General features: G+C 33.5%; 1 protein-coding gene across 1 annotated transcript in view; it reads right to left on the bottom strand.

The window, feature by feature from the left end:
- The window catches only part of NBEA (neurobeachin), a 628,524-nt gene that overhangs the window by 319,650 nt on the left and 288,563 nt on the right, over window positions 1-20,311 (bottom strand). The window contains exon 34 of the mRNA XM_059996030.1: window positions 14,894-14,955. Within this exon, the coding sequence (XP_059852013.1) occupies window positions 14,894-14,955 (62 nt within the window). The remainder of the gene's footprint in view (window positions 1-14,893; window positions 14,956-20,311) is intronic.

Genomic DNA, 20,311 nt, shown 5'->3' with positions numbered 1-20,311 from the left:
TTTTTGAATTTAAGCATTAGAAACCTATCACACCGTTTGTATATTATTACATTGTCAATGTCGCCACATGTCAGAAAAGTCAGGTATGATGAACACACAAGACAGTTCCCTGGATCTGGCGATTAGAATGCAGCCCATTGCTCTGGGCTGATGAATGAAAGGGAATTGAGGAAGAGAAGGTGGTAACTGGAGTATATGCTTTCAAAGAATTCTGTGGTGAAAGCTAAGAAAAAATAGGATAGGAGGCTGAGAGAAAAATCGGTTCATAGTTTTTAGGGCGAAGAGACTTAAATACAGTTGTAGACCATAGAGAATGAAAGAGTCAGAGAAACACTGATTACAAGAGAGAAATGGTGACAGGGAAATCTTGAAGAAGGCATTAAAGAATGGGGTGTCCTGGAAAGGAATAAGGATACTTCTTTCTTCAGAAAAAGAGTAAAACTAGGGGTAGAAGAAGTTTTTCTTTTCTTGTTCACATATAAAATAGTCCACGGTATTCAGGAAGGGACCCTGACTTAAGTAACACAATTGTAAACTGTCGTGTAATTCTTTTCCAGAAGAGTGTAAATTCCCTGGTCTTATTTGCCTTGGTCTTGTGAAATGAAATGTGGTTTTAAATCTTAATATTTAATTTTTAGCACCAGCTACGGCATGAGACACATAAGTAATACTCAATAAATACTATTATTGGTGATTTATTGGGTAAGCTGCAATTCATGTACAATTCACCTTTTGGTATTATCAGAAATGCGAGGCCATATGACAGGTAATAAAACCTCCTAAAATGTTCCTGTTAAGAATGCTCATAACTAATTGAACATAAGTGTCTCTCTACTCCCACAGAAGCATAATCTAACTGGGCTCTTTTTCTGTGGAGACATGAAAGAGCATTATTAATCACAGAAAGAAGAAAGGATCTCTCTCTCTCTTTTTTTCCATCCTCCATCCATAGGGAGGGAAGATATTTTCTGTCCTCCTCTGAGCCCAAGCAAAAAATTTTACAGACTCTGTCTATCTTGCTCTTCTGTCACCTCTAACTGTCCTGTGATTTCCTCAGACATAAGTATATATCAAACACTTATGTGATACAGGATTTTAAGACAACAAAAGCCGAAATGCCAACTTTCTAATATAAGAGTTTAAAACTTGACAATAGTATTTTCCATGTCTCTGCAACTTCACTTTTGTATGTTTTATATGCACATTATATGATGAGATTTTAGATATTGTATCTTTGAAGGAAGAGCCATATTTTATTTGTCTGTGGTAACCACAGAACCAGAAGAAATAGATGATGTAAATTGCACAGTGACTACACTACAGCATTAAGGCAAAAAGAGTTCAATTCTAGAAGTTTAGCAACATTAGATGGAAAACACAGAAAAAATCCTTATGTATAAAATTTATATTATTATGTGTATAAAGTAGTATATTTCCTGGTATCTTTTTTCTAGGTTCTACTAGTTATTTGCTTGCCAAACATGAATATTTTCTTCTCTACCACAGAAGCCTACTGGTTATGTTTTAAGATGATATGGCTGGGAGTACAAGCGTAATTTTGCGGCCTTGACCTAAGTAAGGACCAAGTAGATTTCACCTAATGTTAAAAGAGTATAATTCAGTTTTTGAAGATTTTCAAAATTCTTCATCAACTAGAATAATCAATTTGGACAATTTCAATTTATCAAGTCAATTTCTGTTAACTACATTAACTAATACTAACAATTTGTAAGGTCGAAAAAATGTTACCGGTTGTCTTTCTTTAAGAAAGCTAGTTTAAAATTTTTATTTTTCAAACTGTGGTATGAGATCAAAGTCCCAGGCAGGAGACATACTAAGTCCCAGGACATACATATTCATCTCCCTGGAGTCCGGGAGGAAAAAAAAAAAAGCCATGTAATTTAATTTAAAATTATAAGTCATATAAGAATAATACAGTAAAATACAAATTTTAAAACATAAGAGCATAGAATGTTCCTGTTACGGTGGATTGCATGGGTTACAGCCTGTATCACCCTTTCATCCACTGTATCCCAGGGGGCTGCTTCAATAGAAGAGTTAGAGAAGGAATGACTTAAGACATAAAAGTAGCAGTAAAGCTAGAAATTTTAAACATACATTTTCATCAGCTGTTTTCTGGAATTTTGCATGAGACTTATATATTTTAATCTCTCATTGTTATGGTGAATTTTAAATATATCTCATAAGGCAATGAGGAAAACACAGTGTATTTCTTTCAGCTACTTTAAAAAATGCTAAATGAGAAAGAGAAAAAGGGGAAACAACAAAACGTTCCTCACAAGATAAAGTATATTTTCCCTCTCAGAAAACCTTACAATTGAATGAGGGTTTTAAAGCGTGTTTAATGATTTCTGAATGACAGTTGCACAAGTAGCACAAATAATCAATTTTGAGGGCATCTTTAGTCGAAAAGTCTAATCTATTTACATTCTTGGCAAAATACGGCATACAGTATTGGGTAGTAAACAAGAATGCGTAAGTGTAAAGAAGAAAATGAAATGTGAAGGAAAAAGTAACCAAAGTATAACAAACGGCATATTCTCCTTCAGGTATGCTATTCTGTAGATGAATTTTTAGATCTTACTCCTAAGAAAATGGGCAATATTATAACAAGAATTTATGCTGGCAAAGCAATAAATCTTGTGTGTAAAGAGAAAATAATTTTAAAAGTTTGGAAATGGAAAATGGGATCAAGCCTACATCATTATTTTCTCAGCACTTAATGTAACTTTTATTACTCATGGAACATTCCCTCTGAAATGTAATTATTTATAACTTGTAGTGATTTTCCCCACTAGATCATAAACTTGTTAATAAAAGAAAGGATCTTGTTTTATCTAATTATGCACATCTAGTAAGTAGCAAGTGTCTGGCATACTGTACATACTCAATGTATCTTTGTTGTTGAATTGAATTTATTTCTCCAAAATCTATGGTATCACTTAAATCTGTGAGTTCTCAATTCTGACTGAACAAAAAAATCAATAGGAATGTTGTTAGAAAGCACCAGTCATATCGGAGTAGTCTCTAAGGATAGGTAGGGCCCAGGCATCAGTATTATTATAAAGCTTCCCAAGTGATTGTGATGTGAAGTCAGTGCTGAGAACCACCGACTGTGGTCATTTCTCCCTCTCAACAAGACTGCACACACACACAAACCTCCGTGCCTAACTTGCCAGCATGGAGCAATTTAGTTATTATGAAGTGATGTGTACTTTTCCCTTCAAATTGTTCAATTATTTAAATTCCTTCTACTCATTTGTAAAATAGTATACTATTGCATCATAATTACATCATAATTACTGAAGCGTCTACATCTCTAAACTAAGGCCATTACTATAGTCCTTTCCAGCTCTGACATGGTATTTTATAACCATAAATGATATTTTTGTAAGACTGAAAGTGTTACCTTATAATGAACATGTAAAAAATGTGAGCAATGAATTAGGTTATGCAGTTATTATATTCCTTTACACTGATGCACGTTTCAAAAAGTATTTCTTAAACGCATATTGCTATGTAACTGATTCTAGAAGTTTCAAAAGAATAATTAGGTATAATATTGAAAGGGGAGATACGCAAAGCTTTGTGACAAGAAAAACACACAGCACACAGGAGGAACTGAGTGTCTGCTGTAGTTGCTGAGGCATAAACTACATTGAGAGTTAAGAAATGGGATATAGATGGAAAGGGAAAGGAAACTTTAATCACTGTCGTAGCTCCCTAGCAATTCTGACATGTAGAATTAGAGAAATTACTTAAAACAAGGCAAATGGATACATGAGAATGTATACAAAAGGATAATAATAATAACATCGTCATTTCAACAGAGTCAATTTCTTGGCAATGACAGGAAAAAATGTATCTTTAAAAATCTTATCTACAAATCATTCCAAAGTCTTCTGCCATTTGAGAAAACACACAGACACAGACACACACACACAGACACACACACACACACACACACACACACAAACACTGGCTCCGCTACTGAAGAAAATGAACAGCCATAAGAAAAGGTGTAAATTAAATGTGGGCATCAAATTTTTATCTTCATGGGGAAACATACTAAACTGGGTTTGAATGCCTGCAGACAGCTGCCAAGTCTTTAGACAGTTTTGTCACAATTTTTTAACTCTTCTACATGGATGTATAACATTGCCTCAAGATGAAGGACTTTTTCAAAGAATTGGATATCAAGTTAAGGATCCTTTGAAACGAAACACTTTGAAGACAAATAGGTTCCAGAAGGATGACAATGAAATCCCTATGTTCTCTTCACAATCACTTTATGGCAGTTAGATAACCCAGTAGAAATATCAGACCCAGCACATAATATTTTCCCCCACTGGTTTTTCCTCCTCTCTGTCAGTTCAGTGCACACTTCTCATTCCCTTTTGTTTTGTGTATAATTAAGTAAACCAACTTAATGTCCTCAGAGACTTAATCCATCTCAGATTCTTTGAAAATATGGAAAATATTTCAAGGTAAAAATGGGAGGTTAAATTGAGATATTAAGTCTTCTGGAACTCCAGAATTATTTTTTACTTTCTATATCCTTCATGTCTACTTATCATTAATTGCCACTAAAAGAAGTAGGTATATTCCTCAAAAAATTTATAACAAATGCTCATGATAACTGGCATGCTTATAAATTCTTGCAATGTTAGAGAAATTAATAAGTACAAGGACTGAAGTAAAAAATACTATGCAGAGAGAAAAACAGAGATGAGTGTTTTCAATGTATGCAAAAAATAAAACTAATGAAAAAAATATATACACGTATTCAAAGTATGAATTTTTTCATTTCCATTGCTTATTTTTATGAACATCTTACTAAAAGCATTGTAGGAAAAACTGAATGTAAGAAATGAATAATCAATGATCAGTACAAAGAGATTATCGATACGAAGGTCAGCCACAGAAAAATCATTACACAACATGAAAATATACCAAGTTGATTACTAAAAGAAGAGTTGGTGTATCATATAAAGATAAATACAATGAGGTTTCCCAGGATCTCAGTATGTGGCTAAATTGTATAAATAAATTTAACACAACTTTTTATTACAAATATTCTTATGAACATATATACACATACACATATATTTATGTTTGTACTTATGATTAAAAATAATTTAGATTGTTTTACAATATATTTTTTAAACAGAGCATTTTCTATAACTATGAATATATACAACATACAAACACATTTATATTGAGTTCTGGAGGATACTCCTTCCTTATTACCTGCTACTAGAAATGATCAGAAGAAATCAAGGAAATGATAAATGTATTAAATAAGAAAATAGAGGAAATGTTTCATATTTTAAGATCTACATAGGTAGGAAAACAGTAAAAGCTAAAATAGGGTTTTTAGAATGTAGTTTTGAAGAAAAAGAACTTTTAAAACTTAAAACCGGGAATTCCCAGGCAGTCCAGTGGTTAGGACTCCACGATTTCACTTCCGGGGCCCGGGTTCAACCCCTGGTTGGGGAACTAAGGTCCTGCAAGCCTCGCAGTGCAGCCAGAAAAAACAAAACAACAACAACAAAAATAAAACCAATAAAACAAAATCCTGTACTTGTCTATAATCAATGAAATAACAATGGCTGTCTTTCTCTAATTTATATGATTTATCATGAAAAATATAATTTACATTTATATAACAGAACACATTTCTTAAGAGCTTACTATGTCTTTGAGTCATGACTGATGTACAACTATTTTATCTTAAGTTTATAGTACTGTTGGTATCACTCTTGATGATGGTCTTTGAATGTCATTTTTCTAGAGCTAAGAATAGGTGTATCAGAGAGTGATCCTCAAAACTTTATAACTTAAGAATAAGATACAGTAAAATATGAATATAAGGGAAATTATACCATTAGCATCGAGAGCTCTAAACTGTATACAACTATCATAAAAGTGCTGGGTATTACGAAACTACTATGCAAGTTTAGCTTGTCAAAAAACGTTCGTAGATAATCTAAAGATAAAATAGACATTTAATATTTCTCAAGATGTATTTTGTGAGACCTATTAAGTACCAATATTTTGTGGTTACCACCCATGCTTACACAGAAGCAAGAAATCATTATGAAAACGGCCTTATTTTCAAGAATAAATAGGGAGCAACCATGTTGCATTGAGCTGTTGATGCTTTGTTGTCTGCTTGGCTTATACACTCTCATATACCAAACTCGTAGCACACATGATCTTAATTCACGCCTTGGCAAAATAATAAATTATTCTATGCCACTTATCTATGCTACCATTTAAGAACAGCAGGAACTTCCAGTTTAAATCTTGAATGTTAAGACCCTGTGTACAACATTATCATGAAGCAGAGCTATGTGCAGTTATATTAAGTTACTTTACATTTATTCATGAATAATCATGCAGCTATAGGCATATAAGCCAGCATGAGAATTTTAGTGTTGGAGAGAAACTTAGGAATTGTTCTTTTTAACCCAGTGCAAGAATCTTTAACACACGATTAGCTGATCTTTGCTTGAAGACCTACAATATTCAGGGCTTCTGGAATACCCTGTTCTACTTTTAGACCGTATTAACATTAAAAAAATAAAAGCACAGATGTTCATATATGGAAGAAAGAGCTGTGCTGACCAGTACAGCATCTACTAGTCATGTGCAGCTAGTACAAGCACTTGAAATGTGGCTAGTGTGACCTGATATGTGTTCTAAGTATAAAATATATGCCTGATTTGAAAGGCTTAGAACCAAAAAAGGAATGTAAAATATTCCATTAAATATTTTTATACTGATTACATACATGTTGAAATTATATTTAGGTTAAATAAAATACATTATTAAAATTAATCTTACCTATTTCTTTTTTACCTTTTTAAATGTGGTTATTAGAAAATTTAAAGGTGTATGTGGCTCACATTATATTTTGATTGGACAGCACTGCTCTACACTATCAACTGGAAAACATAATTTGTAAACTATTGCTGTTATAACAGCAATTTTTGCTTATACTAATAACAAGAAAAATAATTTTGCACTTACGTGTAGAAATATAATTCGAAAGGATACACATTAAATGACTAATTGTTATTACTCCTGAGTAGTGAAATTATGAAGTAACAGGAAATTTTATTTAAACTTGTAATACTTATTCTAAAATTGCTTTTCTTTTAATTTGCGGGGACTACTTTTACATTAAAAATCACCGTAGGCATCTATGCTCAACTGATTTTCAACAAGAGTGCCAAGACCATTTGATGGGAAAAGAATAGTCTCTTCAACAAATGGTGCTGGGAAAACCGGATAACCATTTGTAAAAGGATGAAGTTGGATCCCTATCTCATACCATACATAAAAATTAACTCAAAATGGATCAAAGGCCTAAATTTAGGGCCTAAAATCATAAAACTATTAGAAGAAGACATAGGGGAAATGTTCATGAGCTTGGATTTGGCCACGGGTTCAAAGACATGATACCAAAAGCATAGGTAACAATAACAAAAATAGATAAACTGGACATTGTTAAAATTAAAAACTTTTGTGCATCAAAAGACACTATCAACAAATGAAAATAACCCACAGAATCAAAGAAAACCTTTGCAAATCATATTTTTGATAAGGGTTTAATATCCAGAATAAATAGAAAACACCTTCAACTCAAGCACAACAAAAAACCAATTAAAAATGAGAAAGGACTTGAATAGGTATATGAAAAGATGCTCAACTTCATTAGTCATTAAGAAAATGCAAATCAAAACCACAATGCATGCTCACTAAGAATGGCTATAATTTTAAAACCAACAAATAAAGAAAAATAGAGGGAGAGAGAAAATAACAAATGTTGGAAAGGATATGGAGAAATTGGAACCCTTGTTCATTCCTCATAGAAATGTAAAATGATACAGACATTATGGAAAACTGGCAGTTCCTCAAAAAATTAAACACAGAATTACCAAATGACTCAGCAATTCTACTCAATTATATACATTATACCTGATGGTATAAGCCTAAAAGAATTGAAAATAGAGACTCAAATAGATACTTGTTGTCCAATGTTAAGAGCAGCATTATTCGCAATATTCAGAAGGCGGAAACAACCCACTGTCCATCAAAAGATTAATGAATAAACCAAATGTGCTACTGTACATAAAATGAAATACTGGTGAACCATAAAAAAGAATTCAGTTCTGATACATGTTACAACATGGAAGAGCTTTGAAAACATGTTAAGTAAAACAAACCAGACAAAAAAGGACAAATATTGTTTGACTCCCTTTATATGCTATATAGAGAATAGGCAAAACACAGAGACGAAAAAGTGGATTAGAGGTACCAGAGTCTGGGAACGGAGATCGGGAGAATTACTGCCTAGGGGGTGCAGAGTTTTGGTTTGGAATGTTGAAAATTCTGGGAAATAAATAATGATGATGGTTATACAACACTGTGAGTGTAATTAATGCCACTGAATTGTACACTTAAAAGGACTAAAATGGCACATTTTACGTTATATTTGGTTTGCCACAACAAAAATAAATAAATCAAATCATCTTGGGGACTGTGTTCTTCTTTTACTCATGAATTAACTCAGTAAGTAATTAATAAATATTTATACTAAGTGCTGGCCACTGCAAGATGTGGAGGACACAGTGAGGAGCAAAACGGAAGACTTCACTGGCAACAGAAACATAAAATGAATTTTGTTATGGTGTAAATCTGTAGCATAATTGAAATGAACAACATTCATAATGTGACCCTGAATGACTCTAAAGCTTTGTCATCCTTAAGCAGCCTTTCTTTTTGGATAGTTTTAAAAAATTCTACAATTCAAAAATATCTCAATTAATGTTAAATAAATATACTGATGAGACTATACAATACTTATTTTCTCCATTGGTTGAATGAAATGCTTCAGATAAGGAGGAAATACTTGGCATGATGCTTACTCTGAAAGAAACTCCAATGTAATGGATAAAAAAATCATACTTTATCACCTATGAGAGCATCCAATTAAAACATGTAAACAGGTACCTATATTTACTATCTAGATACATGCACTTCAAATGCTGAAGGGAAGGATGGAGTGATTAAAATCATATAATAATAAACCAGAAAAGCTTCATGAAAGAAAAGAGTTTGAAATAATTGGGAAGATATGAAGTAATAGTAATAATTCTGTATTTTGTATTTTGATAGTGGTAGTGGTTACATCAATATAAGGATTGAAATAGCATTGATCTATACACACACAAATGAATGCAGACAAAGAATAGGGAAAGCTGAATGATGTCTGTACCCTAGTTAAAAGTACTGTACCAATATCAATTTCTTACTCTTGATACTGTATTACATTTACATAAGATGGTGCTATTGGAGAAGGCTGGGGAAAGGGTACATGGGACTCTGTGTACTATTTCTGCAACTTCCTGTGAGTCTATAATTATTTAAACAACAACAACAAAACCACAGAAAAAAAAATGATCATGAGGAAATGTGCAAGAGAAGAAAAAGAGGACAAAGAAAATTACCTATTATAAGATATTATATATAACTTACTATAAAATAAAGTATGTTGAAATATGTAGGATTAAAGAGAAAAAATCCACCAAAAAGCGAGGGAATATACAAGTGGTAGGACAATGAAATATACACCGTTGTTTTCACTATTTTTCAAAGTTGTCATAATGTGTCTGAAGAATTTATATAATGTGAATATCGAAAAATAAAAATAGGGGGAAAACAAACAATCAAAATAACTGGGAAGACAGGAAAGGGCTGGACATTGCAGCCAAATGTGGAAAGGGGCTTTAGTCTAGGGAGGTGGTCTGTCAGTATTCAGGGAAATCTGTTTACCTCAGAATATACTACATTCCTTCTCCTGTGCCACGGAAACTATAACACTCTTAAAGATTATCCTGCAGAAATTGGTAATTATCTTACCAATTTCTTTTTGTCCCAATTTTGGTAGAATTATGAGAATTCAAACATGAGAAAAGGACTGTCGTTTCTCTTATATTTTACTATTTTCACACAGATGAACTCAGAACTTTTGTTCATCCATCATTTTCCTTCTCTGTTTATAATTCAGGTTGGATATGAACTAATCATTATACAGGGATGAAAGTGCTGTCTCTTGTATGGGTATCATGAACTACTGAACACTATTTACAAGTTAGAAATTTCTTATCAATCTCAATTCTAGGCTATCAACATACTATAATATTTTATATGAGAAAATACTCTCGAGGTATACTGCCTGGAAATGGGTAATTCCTTATATCACAAATAAATCCAGATACATATACTGTCTAGCTACTTAATTTCTGATGCACTCCAAATGAGGCTAGTCACTGGTCTGAGCACGTAACAGGTTCATTTCTCGCCAGATCTTTGCTTAGACTGAATCTCCTTCTCTGCTTAGGCCGTGTAGAAGGTCTATTAACTTCAAGGGGTCCATCTTTAGTCCATCTTATTAAAGCCTTCCATGAAAATCTTATTTTTAGTTCACAGGATCAATTTTCTGAACCACATATAGTTAGCACTTGATTATATTCAATTTAAAATATCATGCCACAACCACAACTTTTTTATTCTTCCTTGATTTCAAATTCAGCTACATAAACAGGAAAGTTTCATGGATAACACTAGACTTTAAGAAATAGAAGAATGTATCAATAAATTTTTAGTAAAGATTACAATGCTAAAATAAAAAGGTAGTCACTAAATAATTAAATGTGACATAATTTCACCATGATAATTAGGATTTCATATTTCCAAAGATGCTTGAAAAATGTAGTTCATCTGTAGTTTTCTTAAATTTATAATCTTCCTATTTTAAGCACCAAAAATTCTTTAAATATTGAGTACTTATGAATAAATATTCTTTAGTAGGCCTCTATATTCATCTTATCTATGTCTTTGTACCTCAATCTTAGGTTTAATATAATTAAAAGAAAAGTATGTCTTTATCTTTGCAACATCTGACTAAACTGTATCAAATTGGAGAAAAAATGAAAAATTTAGAAGTTCAAAGGCTAAATCATTTTAAAAAAGGAAGACTGTTCTTCAGTTGTGGTACTTTTGTAAGTGCTGTGTTTAGAGGTCCTGGGTTATATGGCCTTGATCACATCAGTGAAGTCACTAGAACCCTTTTTATTTAAGTATATGAAGTATTTAAAAAAGAATAAAGGCAAACAAAACCACAAAATAATTCATGTTAGTAACTTCATACACAGATCCTAAAAAGACTTGCAAGGCTGACTTCTACTTTATGTTACTTATACATTTTTGGGTTTTTATTGAGAATAAAAATGATACATTAAGCATACATTTGCTTAATCAGTGCTTCAAGTCAGAAAGTACTTAAATACTGAGAGACATTATTTTTTTTACATAAAAGTTTCTCAATTTATAAAACATTTTTTATTGACAGATAAGGCACAGAAAAATGCAAGTGACATCTGCTAAGCTTTACTTATGAAAACGTAAAGAAATCCTACGGGATAACATCACTCAATTTTTCCTGGAGTACCTCTGATGGAGACTTCCTAAAAAAAATCTGGAAATAATTAGAAACTATTATAGTACCTTAAAAAGTTTACTTGAAAACTAAATCTGCTCTTCATCAAAGAACACAATACACTCAGAATAATGTAATGGAAAAATTAGGTGCACATATAGACTAATGAAAAGCACCTCAACCACATCTGATTGTAAAACTTAAAAAAAAAAAAAAAAAAAGTTGATAGAGGACAATAGCAGACAGTGAGATACTGAAGAACTCCAGAGAAAACTATTCACTGATTAAGCACTGATTTTTCAAAGCACTACATATTAACTATTTTACTCCAGTTCATTTTACTCCCAATTTTTTTTAAAAGATACTACTAAGTGCACTTTAAATACAAACTGAAAGGAAAGAAGAATAGTTAATTCTTTATGTCATAAGATCTACAGGAAAAAGAAAAATATCCATATATGGTAAAAAATGTTTTGTGTATCTGTGGAACAATTAATGCAATATAATGATAATGCTAATAGCATCTTAAAACTTAAAATGTGTTTTCCACAGAGACCTAAAATTCCACTGGGGGGTAGACTGGATGGCATGTCCCTTAGAGTTTAAAAGACTGGCCATATGAACTGAATTATCCTTGACAAGTACCTTCAGACACTTGTAATACGATCTCATGTAAATTTAGACCATATTTTACACACAAACCACTGGCAATAGTAAGTTTATTCAGGAGCTCAGATAAAAAGGAAAGAGAAGCTGATATCCTTAATAATATGTAGTAGTTAACATGAAATTTCCGAAATCAAAAGCATAAAAATAAAAGCATCTAATGAAAGAAAAACTAATGCTGTGAGAAATGTTACATTTTCCTTTCCATTTTCAGCCCTTAGCTACCTGTTTTATCCAAATAAAATGCTATGCTTTCATGTTCTATCCAAATTTAGGGGGGAAAAAGCATATTCTAAGCAAGTAAATAAACCAGAAAATTTCATTTGCATTGAAAACTTATTTTAACCAATAATTAAATCACAGTGTGGATAATATCTTAGCTGTATTTCCCACTGTGGGAAAAACATATACATGCAGTTCATCAAGATAGTAACTCATTCAGATTTTCAGCTCTTTTATGAGTCCTAGTAACTGCTCATCATAAGAACATTGAGCTATCAAAACCTGCAAAGGGCTGACTGTAAAACAGAAGAAAACTCAAAACTCTGCAGCTTTAAAGATTCCTCAGGATTGCCTGTGCCTTGGCGCAAAGATAGCTTACAGAACTATGCTAATTCTACAGGGATCCAGCTCCACTGTCAAAAGGATGTGTTAGGTCTGTAGACGAGAACTCGGCACTGGCAGTGCTGCTGCACCAAGCAACCTCCGCAGCATCAGCAACTGTATTATTACTGTCAGGAGCCTGCTGCTGCTGTGTGGCCTGGCTAATGGGTTACAGTATAAATCATCATGAAGTTGAGTAGTAGAGAAAAGAGCAGACTATTTTAAGAAACTTTGACAACATGTCCATTTTGCGTGTGTTCTCGAAAACCAAGGTTTTATACATCCGTTGAACAATGGATGATCTTCAAAAGATGCTTTTATAAGCTAATTGTAAACTAGAATAGTAAACTCCTCCCACCTGAACTGCATCGAAGGAAGATTACTCATTTGTTTCTTTATTTTTTAAAAACATTTTTGTGGAAAGCAAAGTTCCAGTTTAATAGAAAATAAAACAACTGGAGCTTTTTTCAGTAAACAAATACATTTTTAAGTCACTTAAATGAGGTATATTTAATCAATTAACCACTTAAATATTTAAAGCACACTGAATTATTTTAAACATTCAACGTAAAGATCAAATTGAGAGACATGTTTATAATATTGCTTTGCTGAAACACTGAAAGTGCACTGCATAGAGGGCTTAAATTTCTCACTCTTCCTTTCAATCAATATCTGAGGCAAAGTTTCATCTCTAGGGCCCTTAATGGCAGGAATTCCTGGAGCCAGCAAATGAGTAATGTTAAACCTATGATTAGATGATGAGGCCATCAAAGACACTAGACCCTAATGCTACATTCTTCTTTATTTCTCTGAACTGCAGTGAAACCAAGAGCTAAGGAAGAAGAAATTTTACACTATATTTTCCCCATAAAACCATGTTTTTTTAAATGTGCATTGTCAAGAACCTACAAGGTCCAGACAGATCTCACAGAATGTCTCTCGAACTCAGGACTCTGGCATTAGGTAACAATTTTCAAATGCCCTGCAGATGAACTCTTGCCAGGAATGCTGTTTTCTTTAACTTCTTCCTTATTAATATTCTTTCTGGATGAAAAGGGGAAAATGGACCTAATGATGTCCCTATGAATATATTCTTGAAGAAAGTAAACCTGGAGACTGAAAATTACTGGGTAAGTTTTTGGTTCTTTTGTTTCTGCTGATGCTTTAAAGGATCAATTGAAGCCATATTGTTGTTTATTTGGAAGTTAGTTGTGGTTTTAGCCAGACCTCAGGTCAGTAACTAGAAACAGTATAGATGTATTTTCCTTGCTACTGAGGAAATTAGAGATAATGTAATAACTACTTATTACAAACACACATAAGGTCTTTTTATTCTCATATTACAAAATATTTAATACTTATGTGAAAATCGGGATCACTAGGAGACTTGGGAGAGCTGGCAAGAAGAAAGACCATTAGGTCCCTATTTTAGTTATCAGAAAAATGTTACATATAATTTTCTCATAATTGCTTAAAAAAACAACATCCAACAATTATAATTCTATTTTTAATTCTGATTATTAAAGATAAATAGTATAAGTAGATTTTTAGAATTTACATTTAAATATACAAATTACATTAAAAAAGGGAAAGCAGCAAGGTATCGTATCAAAAACCCCTCACTAATAAGCTATATTTTATACTTTGGCTACTGCAACAAAAAAACCTCTAGTTTTCATTATCTATAAGAGTGAAAAAGAAACCATGTAATTAACAATGAACATCAAAATTATAAATAATACTGTATCATTTTTAAAGGATGGGGTGTAAAGATGGATATCAAAAAATCTATAACAAATTATATATACATATATTTGCAGAGATTAAAAAATAGGGAACAACAGAAGGCTAGGTAGGTGGGAAATAATAAGACAGCTAAAGGGAGGGAAGGGAAAGGGAGACTAAATCAATATTTGCATGGTAAGATCATCTACATAAATATACATCTCTATGTAATTTATTGCCTTCATCTATGAAATGATAGAAATTTTTAAAATATATAAACATATACATATATATTCACATACATTCTTTTGTTAGTGACAAAACAATCCTCATGTAGTTTAATGTAATCAAGTGATTGAGATTTCGTACCTGAGAACAAAGCAGCATAACAAGCTCAACCACAGATGTGCTGGACTTCATACAAACAAGGCCTACAAGGAAGAAAGGTTAAAACAAAATGAAATTACAATGGTAGAAATCATCATTCTAAGTTAATTCATTATATAGGTTTTAACTTATAAAATCTTTCTTTAAAGTAAAATTCCTAAAATGAAATGAATGGAAACATTCATTAACATATTTTTATAGCATTAACTTCAAAATATTCAGATATTCAAGAAGATGTGAAAAATACTAAAGAAATTGACCTCAGGCTTGGGTTATTTATTTGGTCAAGGCATTTCTTATATTTAAACAAGGTGGGGTAGCTATCAAAATTGATAAGCTAGTTAGAACTCTTTTTATTCCAATGACATTTGCTATGTTATTGTTTCCTGGAGCACAGAACAGTAATCATTGAAGACCTGCCTAAATTTTCTTCCAAAAAACAAAATTAAAATAATTTACAAACAGGTAATTACCCACTGGTTGTCAATTGTTAAATGAATTTTATAATATTGCAAAATGAATTTCACATACAATTAACATATTATGAAATACTTGTAAAACATTCCATTGTTCTGCTTCCAAAGTCTCTGAATAGACATCAGAAGAAAAAAGAATTAAGTGTATTAATACATATGTAATAATGGCTACTACTCATTGATCACATATTATGTGCTGGGTATTGTGTTAATGTACAAGAACTCATTTAATTCTCATTTATATTCTGTGATGTGCTATTATTATTACAATTCTACAGGTAAGAAAATATTCTTAAAAAGTTTAAATGTTGATTATTCATCAAGACTTCAATTAAAAAGATGACTGCTGTATAACATAATAAGAAGGCAGATCATGATTGTTAGTATTTTTAAAGTGCCAACATATAGAGAAAGATGTAGCCAAGGATTCATAACAATCTCTGGTAGGAGGAGAGTATATTCATCATGATGTCCGCTAATTTAAAATATATTTTTTAAAATTTTTAACTAAGTTTTTATTTATTTATTTATTTTTTGTGGTACGCGGGCCTCTCACTGTTGTGGCCTCTCCCGTTGCGGAGCATAGGCTCCGGACGCGCAGGCTCAGCGGCCATGGCTCACGGGCCCAGCCGCTCTGGGGCATGTGGGATCTTCCCGGACTGGGGCACGAACTCGTGTCCCCTGCATCGGCAGGCGGACTCTCAACCACTGTGCCACCAGGGAAGCCCTAACTGTTTTTTAAATTAAATTAATAGACTAACTTTTTTTTTCTTTTTATATGAAGACAAATATAATCAGTAAAAGCCCTGTATAGTAAGAAATGCCATGATCTTACATTAGTTGTTGCTAAATGGCAAACTAAAGCGAAACCAGTTATTTTTTCTTCTTAAGGTGATTTCAATAAAGAGTCTCAAATGTCTTCCAGACACTAGCATGTATATTTATTGTAGGTAGTCGATAAATACCCTTTTGTGCCCATTCTGCTAACAACTCTATCCTTAACGTACAGACCTACAAAACAAGTTGTAAAAAGGCACCAGGATTCCATTTTATCAGATCTTTGGGCAGACAGTTAACTAATGAAATAAGAGGCAGATGTGAAAAGCTCATTTAAGAGACAATTGTTGCAACTGATCAGCAATTCTCATGCTCAGGAGCTAGAGAGTCAGAAAGATTAATGGGACATTTATCACCTGTTGGCTACTCAACCACCTGAAATTCTGACAAAGAAAAACTAAATAAAAGGCCAAAGGACTATGTACAGCAAAAGGATCGTAAATAAAATCTGTACTCCATATCAATTTAGATTTTAGACTGTCAAGCTGTATAAAGAATGATTAGACTACAAGGCTATATGATGAATGATTATATAAAGAATTTTTCACTACATATTCTGTGTACTAGAGTTTTGAAATACATAACTTGTACAAATTAGGAAAAACATGCAATTATATTCATTTCTCACAGACTAATTTTAAATGAACTTCTAAAAAACTGCTGTGTAACAAGAATATTCATGCTTCTTCCAAACACATACTATCATTCCATCATAAGAAAAACAAATGCTCCATCAATGCTTTGTTCAAAGGAAATGAGAACAAAATGATAGGATAGCAAAACTGCAGTTTGCAAACAGCACTCTAGGTACTTTGAAAAAGGCCATTGTGATTTCAACTCAATAGACCCTTGCACCTTTACTAATGTGATGTAATTAGAATGAACAGAATGATAATGGATCCTACTCAAAATAACCATACGAAACAAAACAAACAAGCAAAACCTAAATTTGACAATGAGAACACAAGCAGAGGCAATTTTGGAAGACTTATCACCTTTCAAAAATTATATAATCATTTTGGTTGACACTATTTCTAAGTGTTAACAAAAGTATTACTAAAACAAATAGATTTTTTATTAGAGATATGAGATACTGAAGATATCTAGAGATATTGAGACATTTAATAGAGCTACTGAAAATACAAGCATTGTCTGATGACACTAATCCTTGCACATTCTCTAAATAAAAAAGCACCTATATTTGAAAATTTAAGGTGCAAGTAATAAACGTGGTTTGGTATAACTTTAACCATAAGCTCAAGAAAGCCAAATTTATCTAGCGATACTATACTCAGGCTATATATGCACAAGGCAAATATTTAAAATTGTTATGTCTGAAACAGGTTGAGTTTTTTTTCCTTTTTGCATCTGGCAACAAATTCATAATCAAACCAACTCATTTGATATCTCCTCATGAGTAAAGGATAGTGTTAGCACTCAGGAGATTAATAAGACACTATCTACACCTTCCCAAGGGCTCCATCTTTTAATTCCAATCTAAGATTATCTAACGTTTACATAGAGCTTTGGCTGTGCTGGGTCTTCGTTGCTGCGTGCGGGCTTTCTCTAGTTGCGGTGAGCAGGGGCTACTCTTCATTGCAGTGTGCGGGCTTCTCATTGCAGTGGCTTCTCTTGTTGCGGAGCACGGGCTCTAGGCACGTGGGCTTTAGTAGTTGCGGCTCGCGGGCTTCAGTAGTTGTGGCATGGGGGCTCGGTAGTTGTGGCTCATGGGCTCTAGAGTGCAGGCTCAGTAGTTGTGGCACACGGGCTTTGTTGCTCTGCGGCACATGGGATCTTCCCGGACCTAGGCTCGGACCTGTATCCCCTGCACTGGCAGGCAGATTCTTAACCACTGCACCACCAAGGAAGACCTACATAGAGCTTTATCATTTACAAATCACTTATATATGCTGTCTCATTGGATTCTCTTAACAACTCTTTGAACTAGTTATTATCACCTCATGTGAGAGATAAAAAAATGAAGGGATTCAGTGACTAGCCCAAGATGTTTCATACAGTAAGTGGTGGAACTGGGACCTGCATTCAAGTCATTTAACTTGAAAGGCCATTTCGTGTTTGCTGCAGCACTACTTAAATAATTTGACACTAACAGGATGGCAACATGTGACGATGAGAAAGGTCATAATGGTTAATTCCAACTTGGGTGATTTTGACAGTTTTCTTGGAGAAGGTAGCATATGTTGGTCAGACATGGGGACCAAAAGCTTAAGCAGAAAGTACAGAGGGAGCAGGGGACGAAAAAACTCTGAAAAGACCTTTGTAGCTTAGGCGACTGGCTGACTAGAATACAGGGGGGTGTGAAAGTGGGACTGGAGCGCTACAGTAAAATTTAAAGATAGATAAAGATGGAAAGAAAGAAAATTACACGTTTTTGAAAGTTAAGAGGAAGAATATAGAGTAAGTTATACAATGAGAGGAATGACACTAGGATCAGTTATGGCATCCCTATTCCATGATGACTTTTCTTACCTTGTCAATTAAGAAGTATCCCCTACGGAAGCGATACAAATGTGCCCCTCCAGCAAAAAGCTAGTTAGAAGTGTTGGCCAGTTAACAGAACACTTTCACCAGGAAATGTATATTCACCAGAATAACTATTCTGACTAGAAATACCAGTCCAATACTGTGGACCATACTATCTTACCAGTATAAAGTGAACCCATGGAATGTAGATAGTCAACATGTGAGAGAAAGAAGCCTGAAAATATAGGAGGTGCTCCAGTGGTGAGGAAACTGTCTAGTACAAGCTTTTGAATATACTATGAACTACACTGAAACATTGTTCAACGTTGTCTGACTGGCCAAGATACAAGTACATGAGAAGTTGAATTAGGTAGACAAATTTGAGGTGGTCCAGATCCAGGCAGCAAACACATACTGGGTACAGATGAGTGAACTGCCACCCAAATAAATCGCTGGCAGTGTTTTTGGGTTTACACTTACTAGGGGTAAAAAGTCAGTTTCTACTTTCAGAACTACATTCCTCTGCCAATAAAACAAACAAACCACCACCAACAACAAAACCTCATCAAATCCCACTAAATTGTAAAATGAACATTAAGTTAAAAGCTTGACCTTTGGGATAAAACTATCTTTCTTTAATAAAAGAAATACTGAAAGGTATTGTGATGCTGTTTTAATACACAGCCGTCAGAAACATTTGATTCAATGTGTGGGTCTGACTTCATGCATCTGTAGAATTAGAAGATCAAATTATGACACTTAAAAATAGTGTAGAAAAATTCCATCTCTAGCAGGATGCCCCTTATGGTGGGAGGTGAAGCGTATGAAGCGTTACGGTTACAAGAGAGGAATTATACTTACAGCTGGGATGCATCTTCTAAGGAACATCAAGTTTTCTTTCAGCAAGGGCCCTCTTCCAAAAGAGGAGAGCATTCACATCTATGACTAGGGCAGTGCTGAGTATATTCTCAATAAACTTTAGTTAAATGAATTAAAAACCATCACTAACTGAGGAAATATATAGTTGATATATATTTATACAAATAAATATAAGTTGATGAAGAAAAAAGATTTTAAGGAAAAATAAGAGTGTTTTTTTAAGAACAAGAGCGCCATTCAAAAAGCATTTATTTTTACTTATTTATTTTTTTAACATCTTTATTGGAGTATAATTGCTTTACAATGGTGTGTTAGTTTCTGCTTTATAACAAAGTGAATCAGTTATACATATACATATGTTCCCATATCTCTTCCCTCTTGCGTCTCCCTCCCTCCCACCCTTCTAGGTGGTCACAAAGCACCGAGCTGATCTCCCTGTGCTATGCTGCTGCTTCCCACTAGCTATCCACCCTATGTTTGGTAGTGTATATATATCCATGCCACTCTCTCACTTCGTCACAGCTTACCCTTCCCCCTCCCCATATCCTCAAGTCCATGCTCTAGTAGGTCTGTGTCTTTATTCCCGTCCTACCCCTAGGCTCTTCATGACATTTTTTTTTCTTAGATTCCATATATATGTGTTAGCATACAGTATTTGTTTTTCTCCTTCTGACTTAACTTCACGCCGTATGACAGACTCCAGGTCCATCCACCTCACTACAAA

The sequence above is a fragment of the Delphinus delphis genome, chromosome 18, assembly GCF_949987515.2.
Source record: "Delphinus delphis chromosome 18, mDelDel1.2, whole genome shotgun sequence".
Lineage (NCBI taxonomy): Eukaryota > Metazoa > Chordata > Mammalia > Artiodactyla > Delphinidae > Delphinus > Delphinus delphis.
The sequence above is the reverse complement of the archived record's forward strand: the minus strand, read 5'-3'. Positions and strand labels throughout refer to the sequence as shown.